The sequence below is a fragment of the Glycine soja genome, chromosome 17, assembly GCF_004193775.1.
Source record: "Glycine soja cultivar W05 chromosome 17, ASM419377v2, whole genome shotgun sequence".
Classification (NCBI taxonomy): domain Eukaryota; kingdom Viridiplantae; phylum Streptophyta; class Magnoliopsida; order Fabales; family Fabaceae; genus Glycine; species Glycine soja.
Window position 1 is genome coordinate 2,611,318 of NC_041018.1, and position 22,166 is coordinate 2,633,483.

The 22,166-nt window shown below is 33.8% G+C and overlaps 3 protein-coding genes and 1 long non-coding RNA gene across 6 annotated transcripts; 3 read left to right on the forward strand and 1 right to left on the reverse strand.

Moving 5' to 3' along the window:
- Positions 1-446: 446 nt before the first annotated feature.
- LOC114392763 (flowering time control protein FCA-like) lies at positions 447-10,500 on the reverse strand. 2 transcript variants are annotated; one of them, XM_028353987.1, is made up of 19 exons: positions 9,951-10,500; positions 8,818-8,888; positions 8,633-8,711; positions 6,712-6,794; positions 6,574-6,625; positions 5,916-5,983; positions 5,618-5,684; positions 5,251-5,330; positions 5,104-5,168; positions 4,422-4,478; positions 4,148-4,313; positions 3,017-3,091; positions 2,379-2,846; positions 1,810-2,022; positions 1,523-1,729; positions 1,400-1,438; positions 1,189-1,254; positions 1,059-1,104; positions 447-788 (listed from the first exon to the last, which is right to left on the reverse strand). In XM_028353987.1, the coding sequence occupies exons 1-19, from the start codon at positions 10,180-10,182 to the stop codon at positions 781-783; spliced, it is 2,142 nt and encodes a 713-aa protein (XP_028209788.1). In that variant the 5' UTR covers positions 10,183-10,500; the 3' UTR covers positions 447-780. The 2 variants fall into 2 exon arrangements, with proteins under 2 accessions (XP_028209788.1, XP_028209787.1); XM_028353986.1 differs by having other exon boundaries at positions 2,379-2,906.
- A 2,101-nt stretch (positions 10,501-12,601) lies between these two features.
- Positions 12,602-13,024, forward strand: LOC114393484. Its single transcript, XM_028354840.1, has one exon. It carries the CDS (start codon positions 12,602-12,604, stop codon positions 13,022-13,024), a length of 423 nt encoding a protein of 140 aa, XP_028210641.1.
- A 2,271-nt stretch (positions 13,025-15,295) lies between these two features.
- On the forward strand, positions 15,296-16,267 carry LOC114392117. The gene is made up of 2 exons (XR_003662248.1): positions 15,296-15,378; positions 16,125-16,267. It is a non-coding gene; the product is annotated as an uncharacterized LOC114392117 (long non-coding RNA).
- A 2,006-nt stretch (positions 16,268-18,273) lies between these two features.
- Positions 18,274-21,339, forward strand: LOC114393725 (GPN-loop GTPase QQT2-like). Of its 2 annotated transcripts, none has more exons than XM_028355144.1 (6): positions 18,274-18,713; positions 18,833-18,962; positions 19,075-19,301; positions 19,987-20,277; positions 20,467-20,672; positions 20,800-21,339. In XM_028355144.1, exons 2-6 carry the CDS (start codon positions 18,869-18,871, stop codon positions 21,080-21,082), a joined length of 1,101 nt encoding a protein of 366 aa, XP_028210945.1. In that variant the 5' UTR covers positions 18,274-18,713; positions 18,833-18,868; the 3' UTR covers positions 21,083-21,339. The 2 variants fall into 2 exon arrangements, with proteins under 2 accessions (XP_028210945.1, XP_028210944.1); XM_028355143.1 differs by having other exon boundaries at positions 18,274-18,578.
- The last annotated feature ends 827 nt before the right edge of the window (positions 21,340-22,166 follow it).

Sequence of the window (22,166 nt, forward strand, 5' to 3'; positions counted from 1 at the left end):
AAGATGTGAGGGCTCACTTTTGCCCTAGCCCCTAAATAGATAAAAGAAAGTTAAAAAAAGGATTTTTTTTTAAGGAAAAAAAGTTTCATTTTTCTGTTATATTATGTAAAGATAAACTCATCTTTAGTTATATTTATCCGTTTAAGATATTTTTCCATCACTGGAATGCTTAAAAGAAAGATATACAATTTTATTGTAAACCAAAAATGACTTTTATTAGTTAAATCGAGCTTTAGTTAAATTTTTGTAAGCGCACGTGAATGAAAGCCATTAATTCCTTAAGCTCGACACTGCTACGAGAAGGTACGAATCTCTCCTGGCGTGCTATGTTGCAAAAGGCAACACTACTGTTGTCCCAGAACATGAGCATGTCACAGAAAACACTTGAGACAAACGCTTAGATGCTCTTCTCAATAACCGTTATTATTTTATTAGGAAACCATCACTGCAAGCACCTAAAAATTTTGTAAGATGTGTCCCTAAAATTAATGGTTAAAATTTATATTTAAGCAAATATTATGGGACAGAACGATCTGGGTAGGGCATTTCCCCTGCCATGTATTTTGAATCCCACATCCTTAGTGCTGAGCCAGATAGTGAAACCTCGACAACGAGGGCCAAAATAACTCGCCAATGCAAATAAATTGTTACATGTCACATGGGATCAAAATGAAGACGGTAGTCCCCTACCTTTTTGAAGCATCAAAATGAAGATGGTTGTCCCTACCTTTTGAAGCTGTGACATCTGTATTAGCCGCCTCAAGCTCAACCCATCAAAGTTCAAACTCCTGCAGGTGAAAAAAAGATACCGTAAGTTAGCATTGAAATTATAAAAATAATAAACAAAAGTAGAAACATAGCCTAGTCTGACAATCCGCTCTTCAACATTCATAGCAAATGCATTTAAGTATTCCACCTTCTCCAAACTAAAGTTAAATATAAAATGTGACATTATCTAAATTCAAAACAAATTATTCTTCTATGCATTGGTTTTCATGTGGTTTGTGCATGCAAGCATTGAGAGGATAAGATAGATAAGAAAGCTCAAGGATGGGAACCTGCAGGCTTATTTTTCCACATCAATTCTTGTGTAGAATGAATACCCTGAAAAGGGATCAGGAATTATCATTAGAGTAAAGAGGGCATGATAAAATTTATGAACAGTGTGAGAAGTGAAACTTGTAATACCTGTGAGTAGCGTCCTGGATCACCAGCAGAAATAACCGATGCCTGTAACTGTTTATATCCCACTTCCTGAAAAGCCAAACAACTTTCAGTCATACACAACAAAAATCAGACACTTGAACATTAGCAACAGGGGGCTACATGCATAGACCACGAGGCACATCATACAGAGCTTTTATTACCGTTAAACAAATGTTAACTAAAATAGTGTTACCTGAACATTTTGAGGGCCCGTAACTCCATATGCCTGGAACTAGAATAGGACCAAAGGAAAGTCAGTAATACAAAATCACTTTTCAATGTCAAAAGGGAGTACGTCAATATGTCAGATGCTTACCGAAGAAGACAAAGAAGAAGGATGCTGTATTTGTTGCTGGTGGAGAACTTGTCCTTGGAGATGACTTTGGGGCTGAACATGTTGGATTTGGGGAACTTGCTGGGCAGGTAGTATTGAAGGTTGTGACTGAGTTTGAGACTGCTGAACAGATGGCCTTTGCTGTTGCTTTTTCTGTTCATATAATACCAACTCCTCAGGTTTCTCCCACTGTAGGTTGGTTCCAGTGAACGTTAGTTCCACAGGTATAATTAAAATAGCTAAAACAATGGCAACTCATAAATTCCTACCCGACTTTCACCAGTGACACTATTATAGTAGTACTTGAAGCCCTCAGGAGATATATGTTCTGTCCAATTACATTTGACAAGAGCCATGTTCTGGTTTATTGCTGGTAAGGCAGAATTAGCAGGTGTGGATGAAGGCACATCTGCAGCAGGTGCAGCTGCACGAGTGCTGGCCACTGCTTGTGCTACAGCAGTCCCAGGCCCAGCCCATTGAGACTACAAAAATAGAAAATTGGCACATAATCATAATTATGAAAGGTTGAAAGCATCCTTTAATACACCCTAGAAAATTATAAATGATACATCCTAGCATCATGAGGAAAAAAAAGTTTTATGTCCACAACCAGTCTAGTTAGACACCAAAAAGTCTTAACAAATCAAAAAATCAATTTAAAGAATACAATCCATGGAAAAGTTGCAAATATAAAAAAAATGTAGTAGAACTGATTTGAACCAAACTTCATAGATCAGTCTGACCAAAGCAAATTAAGCAAGAATACAGATCAATTTGTGAAACCTTGATAGAATTCAAATTAAAATCTAATTATGGCAGAGAATTTAACAAAAAATACCTGCTTTTTGGTAGCTTCTGCATTTTGCTGGAATGTTAATGCTTGACTAGAAGGTTGCATCATTTGTAATTGTTGTTGAAGCTGGGAGAAGGCCTGCTGAGATGAATGAAAGCTTGCTTGCAAAGTCTGTGTTTGTTGTGACAACATCTGAGCTAACGGAGAAGGGGATTGCTGAAGTGGCTGCTGCTGCACAGAGGGAGGAACTTGCTGTTGATTTGGAGTAGTTAGTGCAGCATTAGATTGCATGCCGGTTTCAAGATTGGTCTGAGGAATTGCAGCAGACAAAGCACTCTGTTGAGTTTGGGGCTGAGAAGTTGGAAACTGTCCACTTACTCCATGTACCTGCTGAGATGGAAGAGGAAGTTGTGGCTGGGCATGCTGCCTAAGAGATGTTTGTGGATAGGGAACTGGTGCTTGAGGGTATAACTGGTGGGAATGTGGCAGTTCCTGGGATGACTGAACAGGTTTCTGCAATGGTGATATTTGTTGATTGACTGGTGGAATTTGTGGCATGGGCTGATTGAAATTCTGAAAGTAAAATAAATCTACTAATATGTTCCAAGCTACCAAAGAGGAAGTGAAGCCTAATTATTAATTAATCACAATTGTATGCTGAGAATCTTATTAGACAAATATACCTGTTGTGACATCGGCATAGACTGAACTTGAAAACGACCATCTATGGGGCCTCCCAAGCTAGTCATAGGACCGCCCTATAATTGTTCAAGCATTAGTATAAGCAACAGATGTTGTGAAGAGCAAAATACTAATACTTGAAAAATAAATAAATTAAAATGGTGGAACAGTAACACAAACAAATGCATCTAACCAGCAATTAGTGGCCAATATTTTCTCAAATGTCCAATTTAATTCAAATTTAAATATATTATAGGAAAAATTCTAGCAGCACACCCTTCCCAACATCCTATTGGTAAGGTGAAATGCAATCGGTCCCACTAAATGATGTTGGTTTTCACTCCCTGTTTGGCAGGTACTATTCCCTATTTAGTAGAATCCACTTGCATTTTACCCAATAATAGTGTCAGTAGATGTACACAACCTCACCCCGCAAGCAGAGGTTATTTTCATCTCTATATATGAACCTGGGGCCTCCACAAGTCACAAGGTTGCTCCCACCTTGTGGGGTTTGGAAAGGGTAGATGTATGCAGCCTTACCTCGAAATTGGAAAGATTATTTCCAAGATTTGAACCCATGGCCTTCAACTCACAAGGTTGCACCTTACTGCTGCTTCAAGGCTCACCCCCCTCTTGACTAAGTTAATCCCATTATTTATTTATTTTTTACAAAAAAAGGTAATGAGACGGTGCAGTTTCATTCTTGAGATAGTGGAGCTTTCATGTTTTACAAAAAGACAAGAAACAACTTAGCTGCCTCTCACTTCATAAAATATCCAGAAGGCAGCCATAAATGTATTTAAATTGAAGGATTTAAGTGAATAATATGCATATTCAAGATTATATCTATAATCTATGCTTACACATAAAACTCAAACATTGTTTTTATCACTCTTCTGAATACATTAGTTGACAAGAAACAATAGTAATGTTCATGCTCTACTTGGCCAAACTTAATGGTAATCTGCTGAGTGCTAACAGTTTAGCACCAAGAAATCATAGCATCCACAGACCATGCAAAATAAAGCAACAATAAGAATTCAGTAGCACAACATTTTAAAAAAATGAAATTGGGTTGGGGAGGCATTTTGCATTAGATATTAGGATTTAGAGTGAACCAAATTTATACTTACCGCATTTGTAGGCAATGCCATGTCACCAGATCTTGAAATCAACGGTGGCCCCATGCCCTGAAGACCAGCATTAGAAGGTGGCCCCACATTTGGCGGATGCATGGGACGCCAAGCATTAGGGGGAGGCATACGATCACCAATAGGATCCGTAATATTGGATGGATGTCTGCAAATAGGAATTACAGAAGAAATCATTGTAACAAGTCCTAACATGACAAGAATATAATAGAGGAACCATGCAAAAGGTAGAGGGAAGTAAAGGTGGGGAGGCTACCTTGTGCCTGGTGCATCAAATCTAGGACCAAATCCTGGGCCTCCAAAAGCAAGACCCCTGAAGCAAGCCAAACAATTTTAAAAACCTCTGGCTGATATAAGCATAGCATGCATTCGAATAATAGAATATCTAAAAAGATACAAGGTCAAACAACAGTTTGGTATCGACAGACTTGTTTACTTATGTATCTTTATTTTTGCATCAGTGCAGCAGCTGATTCATACTACACACAAATATGTCAAGAATATTATTACGTCAAAGTTCCTTATGTAATTCAAGTCTGAAATGAAAGAGAAATTCCTTCCCTTCACCCCTGAGGAACAAAAAGTAAATAAGTCCCAACAATGAATAAACAACTTGTTGGAGTAAAAGACCAGGATCGAAGAAAAATCCCTTTTGACAACTTATACAGCAAATACTAGCCTTGTTTTAGACCTCTTCCATTTGAACAGTTCCCTTTGAAAATGTGGGCTAACCAGACTGAAGAAAGCAAACATACCAGAACTATTGTATAAATACAAACTGCCAACTAAAAAAAATGCTTCTTGCCTAGGCTTGATTTCATATTCATAAGCCAATTTGTGGCTCAGGTTTAAACAGTCCATGGCTCCATGCTTTATTTAATTAATTAGCTGTAGAAGGAACTTTTATGCTTAAGGATTATAAATTAGCTATGACAAACCTGGAATCTCCTTGGCGAGGCCTTTTAGGATCAGCAAACCGGACAATAAGTGGCTGCTCACAACCCTATGCAGAAAAATGCAAGATTAGCCAGAATGCTTTCATAAAAAGAATTATTAAAAGAGAAAAAAGATATATTTTTTCTTACTCTCATTGTGTAGATTCCATTAAGCGCATTAATTGCTGCCAGAGCCATATCTCTGTGTGAGTATTTAACAAAACCACATCCTTCAGCCAAAATAAGGGAAAATATTATCTATTCTGTATTGCCATCAAAGATCAAACACAAACACACAGAGACACAAAAAGAAGTAACCGAAAAATAAAAAATTATGATGCCTCCAAACATTGAAGGGAACAGTCAAAAACAATACCACTCATACACCAACCAATTCATACTTTCTTCAAGAACAATTATGAAACTGAAGCACGGAAACCAAACCCTCACCCCCATGATTTCACCACCATCCCCTACCCAGTTTCCAGCTAATATCCCATATAGGTAGGAAACATACCACGACTTTGTTTCTTCTCATCACGCATAAGATAAACATCTTCAACCCGGCCATATTTTGAGAAAATCTGATGCAAGAGAGTGAGACACCATCAATTAGTTCCATGTTAATAAAAACAGTAAGTTTGATATAATACTAGAGAGATATTAAATATTTAATAGAGAAATTATCAATTCATTAATCACAGACATCAGTCCCCTTGTGCCAAAGTTTCCCTTGTGCAAGACAACAATAAAAAAACTGTCCCACTGAAAATAAGAGTCTCTAGTGTAAAGTTTGATTGCAGCAGGAAACATACTTCCTCAACTTCCTTTACGGTAGCCTGTTTGTTCAGAGAGCCCACAAATAATTTGTACTCAACAGCACCTATTATATAAATTAATTTGCATAAACATGAAACAGTAAGTACAATCATCAGATGACTAATAACAATGATGCACTCACAAATACAAAAAGCACATCCATACATAAATTCTTCCCCTAGAACAACCTATTTTTAACAAAAATTAGCTTTGGAACATGTTCAGATGAAAATAGTATCACAAGTTTTTTTTCCTTATCAACTAATTAGCTGTTCTAACCCAAAAGTAAATTTCAGTAGCAGTTTTAAATATATTTTGATAAAATAATAAGTGAAACAACTACAATGTAGACAGGAGGTTTAGAACATATGAATGAAGTTAATAAAAGGGACAATTATAAAGTCCCTTTACTCCAATTGATAAATTAAGACACAAGTTTCCATATATAAAAGATGTTTCAAACATTTGATCAGGTTTCATAAGGCCCCCTGATGCAGAAGATTGACAATCAGGCCAGACTCCAGAGAACTCTAGATACGTTTTAAATATGATTATGGATACCTTAACAGTATTTTTAATTAAGCCTTGTGCATACTAAACATGTGGCGGTAAGAGTTTTCAAGCCTATCAATGTCAATAAATATAAATAGTTACCGAGGCGTTCCCGTTCACCATCAGCATATCGCACTTGGATTGGACCAACACCCTAAATAATAAGATACAAGTGTCAGAAAATTACTAACTATAAGCTGCCTCACTATTTACTATCTAGAATTCAGAAGCACAACTCACTCCAGGAAGAGTATGCTGATTGTGCAATGCTCTAATTGCCTGATCAGCTTCTTCTGAGGTAGCATATTTTATGAAACAACAACCTGCATAACAAAGATACTTTATACCAGTTTCATTAAAATACCCCCCCCCCCCCAGGCAATAGGTATCAATAAAAATAGATCCACAAATTAAGAAATTTGGCAAAAATGACAGCAAAAAACTTAATGTGATTCTATATTAAACCTTTTTTTGCTTAAAAATACTTAGCAGTCACAAGCCCGGATAATCAATGGCTGACAGTAACTGTAAAAAATTAAGGCCCAGGTACTCATAGTCTTTACTAATTACTCTTCAAACAAATTAGATTGATTCTTCTGGTGTATTTTGTAACAACTATTTGGGAGAAGACAAGAGACTAAAGAGAATTCATAAGGGGATAGATCAACCAAATTATATTTGAACACCTAATTTTTCATAAGGCATCAAAGCCAGATGATCCCAAAGATTAAGATCTCATAAAAATTTTAGTTGACCTCCAAGATAATCTCATCACAAGCGATGAGGCAAAAATCATCCAACCATCAAGATATCACATTATAGTTAGACAATAATCTTATTAGAGTATACTTGATTCTATATTCCTCACAAACATTTCTAAAAACAACTATCAGTTGCAGACCAAATGGATTTAATGCTCTTATAGATTATTTGAAAGGCACTAGAATTTCAATATTTCATGGACTAGAATTTTGGTTCCACCTATACGTTGCACACATTCTATTCAGATGATTTCTGACATTGGATATGGCATTCATACTCAAACAGTTAAACACCAATGTAATGTATTATAAGAAACAGACTGCTTTTCTCCTGCAACTGGATATTGTACAAGCTTGGAATAAATTCTTGTGATGGCCATTTGAACAACTATATTTCCCAGCATAATACTTTATTCACCAATAGAATAGTCATTAAAAGTATGATGGACCAATTGACAGCGGACCCAGTCAAATGTGGAAATACTTATCCAATACCTGCCATAACTTTAAAATAAAAATATATACAGATCATCACTGTTGTTCTCCCAAACCCATGCATTTCCAATTGCAAAACAACCACATGGCTCGGGTTCAACAGGAGCTGCATCATTATACACAATCACAGACATCACATCACCAAGAAGCAAAATCATTGTTCAAAACAAGCACCATATACGAACATCAAATCCAACACATAAGCATAAAAATAACGCTAAAACTACTTGCCCTAGATTTTGCATAAACACAAATGAACGGCCATCAATCACATCTTCAGCAGATACTGCCACTAATAAGGTATTTTTAATGAAGTATGAATTCCAGCAAAACCATGCACTAATATCAATCATCATCCATATTTAGTCAACCCAACTTCATTAAACCAACTCATATACGACATTCCAAGCCATTCATTCAATAAATGCTTATTTCACCAAAATATGAGAAACATTAAACCTTCAGTAATACATTGTGATTCAGTGATTAACACCATTCAAATGTAATAATCCAAGTTTTTCCACTGTTCCCTCTGTACAATAACTGACTTCTAAAATTTTGACATAAAAAAATCTACAGCTATGGCAACTGACACTCCAACTACAATCAAATATTTGGTAGTGCCCCCACCATTACAGCTACAATTGCAAGAGCAGGATCTTTTTGGTCCTCCAAGATCCCATCTGCTATACAAAGAGCACCTTACAGATTTACATGTTGTGGCTCCTTCAGGTATGACAGGATGAGGAAAAAAAAGGTGGAACCAATACTAACAAGTCTGAACTTGTTGCAAAAACAAACTGAGAAGATGATGAGCTTATTTTCTCTACCATCAGCCTCTCAAAGGACCTGAAATAAAGTGTATATGAATCAAGATAGTCTCATAATATAAAAATAACAAATACCTTGATGCTGTCCTGTCTTTTTATCTTTGATGAGGGCAACCTCAATCACGTTCCCATGTTCCTCAAACAAAGGGCGAATCTGGCATGAAAAAATTGTAACGAGATAATTAATCATTAATAAACTAAACTAAAGTCAATATCATTTAATGTACAGAAAATAAGAAATATTAGGCAATATAACTTACATCTTCTTCAGAGGCTGTTCGGGGAACAGATCCGACAAAAAGTTTGGCAAAACTTCCACCATCTAAACGATCTGAAAGAGGAAAACATGTCATTTGTTTCCATTACACCAATGCTATAACTGTTGCCAAACTAGAGAGACAACAAAAACAGCAAGGCAAAAACTACAACAATAACTGAAACAACTCAAGGTTGCAACAAAACATACAACCACCACCAAGATTTATCCCTCCCATCAGTTGCCAGTTCAGACCAACACAACAAGTCAATCACCACATATCATTGGAGCTCCTCCCAACCTCCCCTGGAAGTAAATTATAAAGCAACATAAACCCTAAACAATGCTGCAGCATCCCAACACCCCCAAAAATAAATAAATAAATAACTGTTGCTTCTCACAGAGACAAATGCCAGGAGCAGCAATGTAAAATACCCGATTGCTGACCATCAAATTACCACTCTTAAACCCTAACTCCTACCAGTAGTTTAAAGACTATTTTCCTGTTTGAATAAACTCCTTTCCTCCTGTCCTCCATGTGTACTTATAGGAGAAGAAAAAAAGAATAAAATGAAATTAACTACTCATATAAATTATAATAATTTCTTCCATATACCAAGTGAGTAGGCACAAGTGGTTAATGTGCCGAAGTTAAGATTGAATCGTCCGGGTACTACCCAAATTCGATCTTGGGCAGAAACAATTCTTAGTCAAGCTTTACTTATATCTCTCGGTCGAACTCCGGATTAGTTGTCATCTCTTTCCCCTAATGAACTGGAGGGTTAAGACAAAATAAAAAATTCTCCCATAATTTAAAATCAATTTCCCCCATCATAAGTTAAATTGAACTTCTCCTATAAAAAAAATTAATTGCTGAAAATGTTTATCCAAACAGAACATATATCCTGAACAATATCCAAAAGAAAAACAAAAGGCAACACGCTCAACATGCCCCATGTTCAAGCGACCATAAAAGCAATAGCAACTCAAAGAAGTTGCAATGATTACTACAACACAGCAACCGCAGCAATTGAAATTCGTGGAAAACGAAAAACTCTCTATTCAAGACTCAATTTTCAGTAGCAACAACACCGCAAACCAAACAAGAGAAAAGGAGAAAAAGTGAATAAAACTCACCGGGCGAACCACCACCGCGTCCGGAGAAAGGAAACCCTCGTTTCTGGCCAGCGAGCGGCGGTGGCGCCTGGTGGCCGTTGAATCCGAATTCCGCGGGACCCTCGGCGCCCATCGGCCGGAATCCTCCGCCCCTGCCGGGAGAGCGATGCGGGGGACTATCGAAGGCGCGGTGGTGCGGAGCAGCGCCGGAGCGGAATCCCCCGGGGCTCTGGCGCGCGTTGTGGTAGCTCATGGGAGAATCAGAGAAGCGCGAGTGAGAGTTGTTGCCCCCCCTGTTGGAGTGACGATAGTTATTATTGTTGTTGTGAAAATCATTGTTGTTGTTGTAACGTTCTCCTCTGTGTCTATCCAGCTTGGCTTAACAGAGCGGAACCCTAACAGAAACCCTATAGTGAGAGAGAGAGAGAGAGAAAAGGAGAAGTGGGTTATGTTATGTGTTCCTTTGCTCCGGTGGAGTGACACCTCTTGTCTTTCTGGCTTACGCTGCTATGCACCACTAGACACAACACAATCATAAATTCATAATTCATAAATACTACTCACGAATGAGACGACGACGACGAAGAAAGTATCTCGTGTTTGTTTTGTTTTGTTTTTGCGGGAGCATTTTTCTTAGGCTCTTGCTATTTACACTCCTTTTCGCTAGGTACACCCTCATAACTCCAACTATACTCTTCTCCCTTAAAGATGTACACTAAATATATTTTCAAAATTAAATATACTTATAACTATCATTTATAGTTTCAAAGATATACTTTCGAAATAGGTATATGATTTTTAATAAAATATCATTTAAAAATTAAGATCGTTAATGAGAAATACAAAAAAATATATATATTAACGAGATAAATGTTTATCTTTTACTCATGTTTGTTAGTCTTATTTTTATCCTATCATTGGGATTATTTAAATCCTATCTAAAATTTTATTTTCATACTATCTTTATTATTCTTTAAACCTTGATTTTAAACCATTTTCACCATATATTAATTATATAATATTGTTTTTTCATCCAGAACATGTAATATTTAGTGTTTTCCTTCATGTGACACTATGTTTCAAGGTATGTTCATGATTAATTTCATCTATTATACATTGTATTTGTAAAGTAAAGCTTTTGACAATGGTTTTTTCTTTTAAGTATGTTCATTCATTTTATAATCCAAGTCTATGTCAATTATTCAGGCCTCAACCCTCGAAAACTCTTAAGTACTTTGATTGGTATGATTTTTTATTATCGAAAATGTCCTTTTAGAATAATGTATACCATTTTGGAAGTGTATCTCTAGAACTATAAATTATAGTTTTGGAGATATATTTCGGGAATAGATATATTTAATTCCAAAAATACATTTTCAAAGAGGAAAATGAATGTACATCTTTAAGAGAAAAGGGTATAATGGATAGTAGAAAGGGGTAGAGGGATGTACTTCCAGAAAATTGAGGTGTAAATAGAAACAGCCTTTTTATTTTTATTATTACTGGTCCAGCCACCTAGCCCACTCACTCCTTCCTTATCTCGGCCTTTCAGTATTTTTAGTGTCTGTTTATCAAATTCTGCCATTTCAACGTTAATTACTTAAAGCACCATAGTATTTGCTTTGCTGCACCACAATTGTATTATAAATTGGACAATCCATGTTATAAGTATTATATATGGACTCAATCCGGAATGCAATTATGGTGCACCCAAGCAAATATTGTTCTGCGTTAAGTAATTTTCCATTTCAACTTTTAAGTTTCAACCCTTTATCTATCCTTAACTCTGTCACTAATGCAATTTTGTGTTTTTTTTACAATAAAAAAATTATAAAATACTTATAATTTATAAAAAATTATTTTGCATTAGTGTTTTGTGATTCTTTAAAATTTAGGAATTATTATTTTATTGGAATTAAATATTTATTGTAGTATATTGAATTCTCTTATTATTTGAAATTGCTAATAAACATATATTGTATTTATTAAATTTAATAAATATATTTATTCTAAAAATATAATGTTTAATAATACTATCTAAGTTAATTGCATTTTTTGTCAAAAAAAAATCTAAGTTAATTGTATATCATACTATATATAAATTTAATAATTGAAACTATATAATACAGATATAGATAGATAGGTAGCTGCAATTGGTATGCATGGTTTTATAAGGGAAATCGGTGCATCCATAATTAAAATTTAAAATTCTCGCGGTCTCTTTGTGATTTCATGGATTTAATTGGTTTCTGATTAACCCAAAACAAAAAGTTCATGGAAAAAAAGAGACCTATTTTTCTGTCCCTAATTTGCAAGCTTGTAAAGCTAATAATTTAGAATTCAAAACCATTTAGGCCACACTTTCACCTCGTTAGCGAATACAAAGGAAACCGTCAAAATATTTCCTAAAAATGGTAGAAAACATAGACCACTAGCGTCATTCCTCTAATAAATCATATTATTGCATGTTATAATAAGTGATTCAATTCAATAATCTTCCTTTATGTTTTGAGTTTAGGAGAAAAATGATACTTGCAAGTTTCTCAACTTTTATTCTCCTTCAGTTATCCATTTCATTAGGCTTCTTTGTTCCACCAATTCAATCCATTCTCTCTCACACAAGTTTGTTAGAGCAAATATGTCGCCAATCACCTCATTATCACCTTTGTGTCATGACTTTGCGATCATCAATTCATCATAGATCTAAAGCAGATATTGCGGGTTTTGCTCATTTAACCCTTGAGATTGTCAATGCTAATGCCTCTATAACATTGGAACATATACCCAAGTTTCATGGCCAAACAGAGGACCCTAAGCTAAAAATGGCCTTGAAAGATTGTCTTGTTTCATACAACACGATAGTCAAGGTACATTTGAGAGAGGCTCTAAATGCTATGGACGTAGGTGATTATAGGGCTGTACAACAAAAGGCTTATGTTACTATTATTGAAGCTGAGTCATGCAATACTAAATTTAGGAATCTGGCTACTTCACCTTTAAGGGATACCAACCGATATGTGCAAAATCTGTGTGCTATTGCCATTTCAATTGCTAAAAAATTGGTTCTGCCATACCAATTACCAACTTCGATTTAGGATTACTAAATTTTTAGTGTTCATATTTTTTGCATATACACCACTTGAGCCAGATTTCTATGTGTAAATACTTCTTTTTTACGAGATGTGTAAATACTTCTTATAGTTAATTTTAATTTTCCATTCCTTAATTTTAATGTTTATGTTACATATATTTTTTTCTCTCTTCTCTTTTAACATTTCATTTGTTAGATTTATCACTTTTTTTTCACAATCATCTACCTCTTTAAGGATGTGTACACTTTTTTTTGAACCATGTATACATTCATTGAGAATGTGAACAAAAAAATATACTTGGTCAAGAAATAAAAATTAATTCCTTGAGATACTAAAATTCATTTAAAATATTTATCTTTTTTAATAAATATTTTTTTGTGAGTACAAATAAAAAATCAAATCATTAATCACATGCTTAAGGAATAATGTTACATATCAAGTATATCACACTATATTAATATGATAACATCTATTTAAACACGCTACAACTCAATCAATAATAGTTAAGCATCGGAATATTGATACTTTGAAACACATCTAGTAAAAAAAAAGGGTGGTCTTTGCTAAAAGTTTATTCAATCGTGTGCAATACACAATATGTCATTTTCATTTGTTTGAGATTGCGTATGCTAGATATTATATAAACCAAATATATTGTGAGTTCGTTGTTTTTACGCAATGATGCATATAGGTTTATGAAGTAAGTTATTATAATTTTGATTTAAATTGTTTTTTGGTTTCTGTAAAAAAAAGGTTTTTTGGTTGATATGCATTAAAAAAAATTGACGATGAAAAAATTGCCCTTAAAATGGTGTAAACATTAAAAGTGATTCAACATCCTTGGGCTAAATGTAAGAATAACGTTATTGTCTCTCTAGTTTAACTATTCACATCCCCTATAAAAAATTTAACTATTCCCATTTCTCATTAATTACTTATAATTTTATAAATAGTTTAAATTTCACACATTATTGATATAGAAAATTTTAGACTATCAACCAATTAAAAAATACTTTATATATGACATAAGAATCTATGATGGATGTGAATATAAAAAATATTTACTCTATCAGCGTGTTATAATTAAATTCAATTAATTATAATTTTTATTATTAACTTGTTTTTAAAGAATCATTTTACTAATTATTAATCAAGCATAATAATGGACGAGTCAAATAAAACTATCTTGGGTAGAACTAATAGAAAAGCTATCTAGCTGAAAACTAGAAAATAATTGATAGTTAGAAATTGAGAATATATTTTATTAAATTATAAATATTCGATAAAATTAACAGTTAAAAAATGATAAAAAAAAATTAATAAAATCATAATTTATTTAAAAAATATAACAAGAAAAATGAATAAATATATTAAAAATAAAGTGAAAAAAATATAAAAATAAAAAATTAATGTTTAAAAAAATATTATTTCAAGTAAAGTTTTAAAAAATACTAAAAGCTACAGAGTAATTACTAGAAAAAACTTATTTATTAACTAATTAAATGAGTTTTTAAACTAATAAAAAATTAAAAACTAACGGGAATGTTTTGTGTAACACTTTAATTTGTAAACACACACTTTCTGATGAATAACAATCTGCAATTACTCCCATAGAAAATTAATTACTCCGTAAAAAAAACATTCTTCAATTATAATTATTCACAACTAAATAATTTGAATAAATTAATTATATAAAATAAATTTAATTGTACGGTTATTATTTACTAATTACTGTCTGCCAAAGAGAGACTAGTATTTTCTTTTTTGACAAAAGTATTAAGGAACTCCAAAACCACATATAATAAGTATTTCTTTTTAAAGAAAAATTGGTTGCAACAAAATTACCGAACTTGTTTTCCTATTGGTTAGTTAAAAAAAGTCACGAGAAACATTTGAAAACAAATATGAATGTTCATTCATTAATTTAAAGTGATTATTATAAAAATGAGTTAACATTTAAACTGAAATTGATAAAGAAAGAAAAGATAGAACAAAAAAAAAAAGTATGAGAAATTAATAAGAGTAAATAATACTTTTTTTTTCCGCAATGGATTCTGGCGACTCTTCCGGCGCTGAGGTACCCCACGTTTTTCTCTTTCTACATTTTACATCTTCGCTTTTGGAAACCATATTAACGGTTAGCTTGTGTAGTTGACTTCACGCAACCTAGTTAATTAGTGAGTAATGAATAGGAACTAAAATGAATGAAAAAAGAAGTTGTTGACTTCACGCAACAGGATAGTTAAAATTGTTGTTCTAGAACAACGTGCCATCAGAGCCAAGTTCCTATCCTTGATAGAGAACCAATGTACAATTGGTATCTACAGCGATATCCGGGCCAGTTCCCCGCCACCTCGGTGAGCTCTTTCCTTTCTCCCTATATTTTTTATGTTAGTTACATTGGAAACAATGAAAGTTTTCAAGCTTAAGTTTGGGCATGATGTTCTAATTTTTCATTATTGCACTGCATATTTGTTTGTTCCACATAGTCAAGTCTAGTTTGCATTTGCATTGACACACATTTGATAACCCTCGCCATAGTTATGATTTATGTGCCTATTTGTTTCTGAAATTTTGGATATACATGGATTGAGGACCTAAACTTTTGTTGATTAGTCTTGATGGTAGCCACTTATTTATATTTCATAATGTGAGAGACTTGGGTCCTCGTAGGGGTTGTTCTATAATATATACAAATCTCTGTCTCTTTTTCTTTGATTCAGTGTTATTTTCCTATCGATTATGCTCTCCCGAACTTGTGACTTGAAGCCCACTTAACAGTTAATGAAACTGTGTTTGCATGTTTGAATTTGTCATATGCTGTTCCTAGTTGGAGTTGCCCCTTTCAAGGTTGAATGCAACATATGATGCTTTTTTTTTGTTCAAGTCTTGTGTTTCTTATTTTCTTCTTGGTTTGGCCTTCTTTGTTTTATTCATTGTTTCGGGATCTAGTGTGAAATGTTAACTAGTGTATCTGACAGCTAGCATGTAGTGCAAATGTTCTTGTTTACATTCTTGTTTACATGTTAACTGTCAAGTGCTTTAATTCTGGTTATGTAGAATATCAATGCATTAATTTTTAGACATTTTACTTTTAACGCAGAGTTGAAACAACGGGCATGTCTGGTTCGAAGAAGATTGAAGATCAGTGACTCCCAGGATAAACATTGACAATACGAATGACTGAGTGATTATGTTTTTTTTATTATTATTATTGAAATGGAGAATAATTTTATTTTCCTCTCTCTTGTTTGGCTTACATTTGCCTTTATTTTGTTCTTTTAACTCTCAGTCACCGTCACCGTGTTTGAAGAAGATTTTGTGTTTATTTTTTACTTTCATCCTCTTATTTATAATATTTTAAATTTAAATTTATCGTATATTTTGTTGTACAAGTTCAATTAAAAATATATGGTTATTTCATCCTTTTCAAGTAAAAAAGTAAAATACAATGAGGGCAAGAATAGAAGAGGACACTCAAAAGAAAGGGAATTCGAGACGCCGACAATAACTAGGGATGAAAATGAGCCAAGTCAAGTCAAGCTTTATTAGGCTTAAACTCGGCTTGAATTGAATCCGTAAAGATTGAGCTTTACTCATTACCTGTCATAGACTTTTTTTTTTTAAGGCTCGGCTCGGCTTACATAAAAGTCTGGCTTGGCCCACGAGCATATTTAAAAGTTTGCTTAAAGACGTATTTGACTAATTAATTATTTTCAAATCTAGTGAAGTACTAACTAAAAAAAGAAACTTATAAAATTTCGTATAAGTAATATACAAATCCAAAAATAATTGATAAACAAAATTATATTGAATTCAAGTCGTTAAAACACAAAGTATATCAAAAGAAAATAAAAATAGCATAATATTAAAAAATATATGGATTAGAGATGATTTACACTAATATAGCCAAACAAAAATTATTATTAGTTAAATTAACAATTTTTAATCCAATTTTTGAATATATAATTATATTTAATATTTTAAAAAAATATATATCTACAATAATTTCATCTTAGTTTACTCAAGTCATATCTTATATACTATTGATCGAGGCCGTACCCGAATCAAATAAACATTAAAAATGATTATCTAGGAAGTGATCCCAGGTCGTCTCCCAACGAGCAATGGTCAACCAAACGTTCATCAGATAGTAATAAAACAGTAACGAATTGGGGGTTATCTGTTTGTGTAAATTAAACAACAAACAAATTTGAATTAAAAATTAACAGAATTAAAACATGTTTTCCCTTAATTCATAAGCAAGTCTCTTATCCTAGGTCAGTTCAACCACTTAATCCAACCCTAAATTAAATTACTAAGTGAAAATTAACAGAAGGCTGTCATTACGTGATTAAACAACACATACACCAATTAATCATGAACGAAACTGATCATTAAAAATGAACGTAAATTAAGCACAAAGACAATTAATCAAACACTAAGCATGCATGGATTAGTAGCAACAAATACAAAGTAATTGGTGAAGAGAAAAAACCAATCAATATTCAATAGTAATAACAAAACCTCAAAGAGAGTTGTACTTGATCTTCAAGATAAAACAATGCCGGAGACTTAGCCTTTCATTAATCACTAGAAATGAAATTGTAGATTAAAGCCGAAACAAAATTGCAGAAAACGAATTTTATTCTAGGTGAACAGTGTGCATGAACAGTAATAAAAATTGGAATTCTAAAATTCTAAAATTATTCTCCTCTCTGAAAAAAAAATTCCTAAACTAAAATCTTGATGCTATTATATAGGTCCTCAGTCCCAAAGCTCACAAATATATTTTAAGTACAAACCTATAAACGAAATAAAATAAAATCTGAATAAAATAAGATTGAATGAAATAAAATCTGGACGAAATAAAATCTAGATGGAATAAAATCTGGATAAAATAAAATATAAATGGAATAAAATTTAGATGAAATAAAATCTGGATAAAATAAGATCTAGATGAAATGATTTGATAAAATAAAGTTATTATTATTATTAGTTAAACAAGACAGTTTGTCAAGTTTAACAAGCTTTTTTTATAATTTGAGTTTAGCTTTTTAATCTAAAAAGGTTTTTTAAAAAGTTTGACTTTTATAGTAAACAAGTCGAGCTTTATATAGGCCAAACCAAAGGTCTTGGATAAACTATTCGGCTCATTTCCACCCCTAACAACAACTTGGAGGGAAACAGCTTAAGTGTTAGTAAAAGATTAAAATTAATCAATAATCTATTTATTATTAATTATTAAATGTCTTGGGTGGGTCGCAGGATTTTTCGGTTTCTTCTCGTCGGAGTTCGTCAGGGCAAAATAAAAGCAGGCGAAACGTAGTGTCGTTTTCCGTAGCGGCACGCTGCGTTCATAACCCCTCATTTTCATTGCGCAAAGAAGTAAAACCCCAACTTCCCTTTCGTCTCTGCCCTCACCTGCAGAACAGAACGCGTCGTCTCATTTCTCTCCGCATCGCCGTCGCAACAACACCGCCGAGAAGATAACCTCTTCAATCGGAAAATGAACGCTGATAACGGTTCCAGAGACGCCAAACTCGACAACCAACACGTTTCTCTCTTTCCACTTTTTTCTCTGTTCTCTCTCTTAGGAAACGAAATATACTGTAAATTGAAATTCGATTCCACTATTTAACGGGGAAGTTCAGTTCGCCGTTAGATTGCGTTGTTGACTTCACGCGACTAGGTCATACTAGGCTCGTAGGATAGTTAAATTGTTCTTCTATAAAGGATTAACCCTAACTATGTTATTTAATTTGATGAGATTTTTTTATGCTCATTCTTTGGTTTTGTTCGATTTTGAAGGCAAAAGACAAAGAAAAGGAGGAACTCACCGAGAATATGAACAAGTTGCATATTGAAGGATCTTCGTCTGGGAGTGGATCATCTAGCTTCAGAAGAAAACCTGTCATCATTATAGTTGTGGGAATGGCAGGTGATTTTGCTTTTATATTATTTGATATGCTAAGTGTTGGAATTGTTTTTCATTTTTACAATACTATGCTTTATGAACAAAGACTCGCAATAAATCTCATTTGTGTTTTTAGGGAGTGGGAAGACAACACTCATGCATAGGTTGGTATGCCATACACATTTGAAAGACATTCGGGGTTATGTGGTGAATCTCGATCCTGCCGTCATGACACTCCCATATGCTGCTAACATTGATGTGAGAGACACTGTTAAATACAAAGAAGTCATGAAGCAGTTTAACCTTGGCCCTAATGGTGGAATTTTGACTTCCCTGAACTTGTTTGCCACCAAGTTTGATGAGGTAAAGTTGGCTTATTAATCTCTGAAACTATTGTGAGTTGTGATATTCTTGTTAAATTAAGTTTTACCCACAAGGACATAGTACTCTTATCGGGTGATCTTATTTGTATAACTAATTTATATTTCTAAATGTGAGATCTGGGCCTTCACAGGGGTTGTTCTATATACAAATCACTGCCTCTTTTTCTTTGATTCAGTGTTATTTTCCTATTGATTATGCTCTCCCGAATTTCTGACTCGAAACCCTATCAACACTGAATGAAATTATGTCTGCATGTTTGAATTTGATTAAGGTTTTTTAGGCTTTTTTCATGTTTCAGAATTTGCTATGTGCTGTTCCTGGTTGGAGTTGCCCCCTTTCATGGCTGAATGCACTACACTGACATTTGATAACTAATTTAGTATTGAGATCTTATTTGTATAACTAATTTAGTGATACAAATAAGATTGATAATAGTAGTATAGTAATACATGATCCGTGCTTCATTTTCAATTATTGAGGCAGAGAGCTTCCTTGAGCTTCTTTGATCTTATGTTTTGGTTTTACTTTTCCTAATTAAGCTCTTGGTGGTACAGTTGAGTTGAGATTGTATTGTGTACATGATTAGTGGCTCATTTGTGTCCTCATTTGTTTTTAGTCTTACAGTTGCACCACATCATTTAATGTTTATGCTCCTCATTTTCAGGTAATTTCTGTAATTGAGAAACGGGCAGATCAACTTGACTATGTTCTTGTGGATACCCCTGGTCAGATTGAAATATTTACCTGGTCTGCTTCTGGTGCTATCATTACAGAAGCTTTTGCATCTACATTTCCCACTGTAGTTGCCTATGTAGTTGATACACCCCGTTCAGAAGATCCCACCACTTTCATGAGCAACATGTTGTATGCTTGTAGTATCCTCTACAAGACAAGGTTACCTCTCATCTTGACTTTCAACAAGGTTGATGTAGCAGCACATCAGTTTGCTTTGGAGGTATTGTTTATCTATAATGAATTTTCTTTAGTTTTATTGAAAAAGATGTGTTGGTTAGATTAGTTACTTCATTTTTTTGGTTAATAATAGGATGTTGTGATCTACTCACTCACTAACATCAGGTTCTGGTTAACTAGTAAAATCTATTTGTTGTTCATTTTTTTCTTTTGTGAAATTTATTGTGTCTAGTGGATGGAGGATTTTGAGGCGTTCCAAACAGCCGCAAGTTCAGATCACTCGTACTCATCAACTTTAACTCAGAGCCTTTCTCTTGTGCTAGATGAATTCTACAACAATTTAAAATCTGTTGGAGTTTCTGCAGTTTCTGGTGTAGGAATGGAAGCCTTCTTTAATGCTGTCGAAGCCAGTGCAGAGGAATACATGGAGACATACAAGTATTGTCCGAGCTTGACATATTTTTTATTTGTTTGCTTCACTATTACATTATTATTGATTTAGCATATATAGCAGGGTGTTTGAAATGACTAACCAAATAACTTCATTGTATCGTGCACTGTTTAGGGCTGATCTTGATAAAAGACGTGAAGAGAAGCAACGTTTGGAGGAAGACCGCAGGAAGGAGAGCATGGATAAACTGAGGAGGGACATGGAGAAATCTGGGGGAGAAACTGTAGTCTTGAGCACTGGTTTGAAGGACAAAGAAGCAAGTAAAAGTATGATGGATGAGGAAGACGAGGACGAGGAAATGGATGATGATGATGATGATGATTTGGGGATATATACTGAAGAGGAAGATGCTATAGATGAGGACGAAGATGAGGAGGTTGATAGGTTCGGCTTCTGATGTGATTCGTCACCAGTTGGACTGCATCAGAGCTAGATCTTTGTATAGCACCTTGACCTTCATTTGGTAAATGTATACAAACCTTGAAAGTTTGACTACTAATTAATCAACCACTTTATTTCATATAAGCTGTCAGCACTATTTGCTCTAGGTTCTTTACGTTTATGTTTTTGTACTACTTGCAGAGATAGTTGTGCTTGATGCAGCTTGTTTTTGGACTTATAAATTTGAGAATAGTGATTACTCAATTACATATATTGGGCAATTTTAATATAGTATAACTATAGATTATAAATTAGAGAATAGTGACTTCCCTCTTTGGATTGTTATTTGGGTGTGCAACTCTGATTAGCCTTTAGATCCAACATATGTTATGCAATCCCACTCACCGCTTCACGTGTTTTTGTTTGGGAGGGGGAGGAACAAATTATCGCCGCTTAACGTTCGGCTCGGTACCAATATCCAAAAGCCCGACATTCAAATTGAATATTACAACTCGTATTGAATTTATATACATACTTGATATACATACTCGTATTAAATTGATAAACTTTATTAAAATATCAATAAATCATTAAAATAGTATACGTTTAATATTTTACTTCAATAACTATTTAGAAGAGAAAGTAATATTTCAAAGACGTAGATGGTTGACTAAAAAAATGATAAAGCCATATACTAATCATACAGCTTTGCATTATAATAATGGAGGAATCTAAAAACAGTGATAAACACTGTTCATAAAATATTCTAACAATAATAATTGATGTAATCTTGAAACTCTTTATGACCCCCAGATGAATTTAATGCATCGGCAGTAATGTATAATTGATTAATGATTAATAATTAAAAATTTTCAATTAGAGCGACTTTTCTTGTTTTTTTAAAACAAAGATTGAAACTTTTATCCGAAATTCAAGAGATTTACTGTATAAGATCGTAACGGATATAGTGCAGTCTTACCTGAAATATGTTGCCTAAGAAGGTAATGCGAGATCTACAATCTCTGTCAATCTCTATCAGGGTTGGCACTTGGCAGTTCCTGATTTGTTAATCAGATATTTTTAAAAAATTAAAATCTCAA

Coding starts and splice junctions, on each gene's coding strand:
- LOC114392763 (XM_028353986.1), bottom strand. CDS start 10,182: ATGAGCTACCACAACGCGCGCCAGAGCCCCGGGGGATTCCGCTCCGGC. Junction 5,685..5,915: donor CCGTAAAGGAAGTTGAGGAA/GTATGTTTCCTG, acceptor CTCTTGCATCAG/ATTTTCTCAAAATATGGCCG. Junction 1,730..1,809: donor GTGTCACTGGTGAAAGTCGG/GTAGGAATTTAT, acceptor ACCAACCTACAG/TGGGAGAAACCTGAGGAGTT.
- LOC114393484 (XM_028354840.1), top strand. CDS start 12,602: ATGACTTTGCGATCATCAATTCATCATAGATCTAAAGCAGATATTGCG.
- LOC114393725 (XM_028355143.1), top strand. CDS start 18,531: ATGAACGCTGATAACGGTTCCAGAGACGCCAAACTCGACAACCAACAC. Junction 20,278..20,466: donor CACATCAGTTTGCTTTGGAG/GTATTGTTTATC, acceptor TATTGTGTCTAG/TGGATGGAGGATTTTGAGGC. Junction 20,673..20,799: donor GAATACATGGAGACATACAA/GTATTGTCCGAG, acceptor TGCACTGTTTAG/GGCTGATCTTGATAAAAGAC.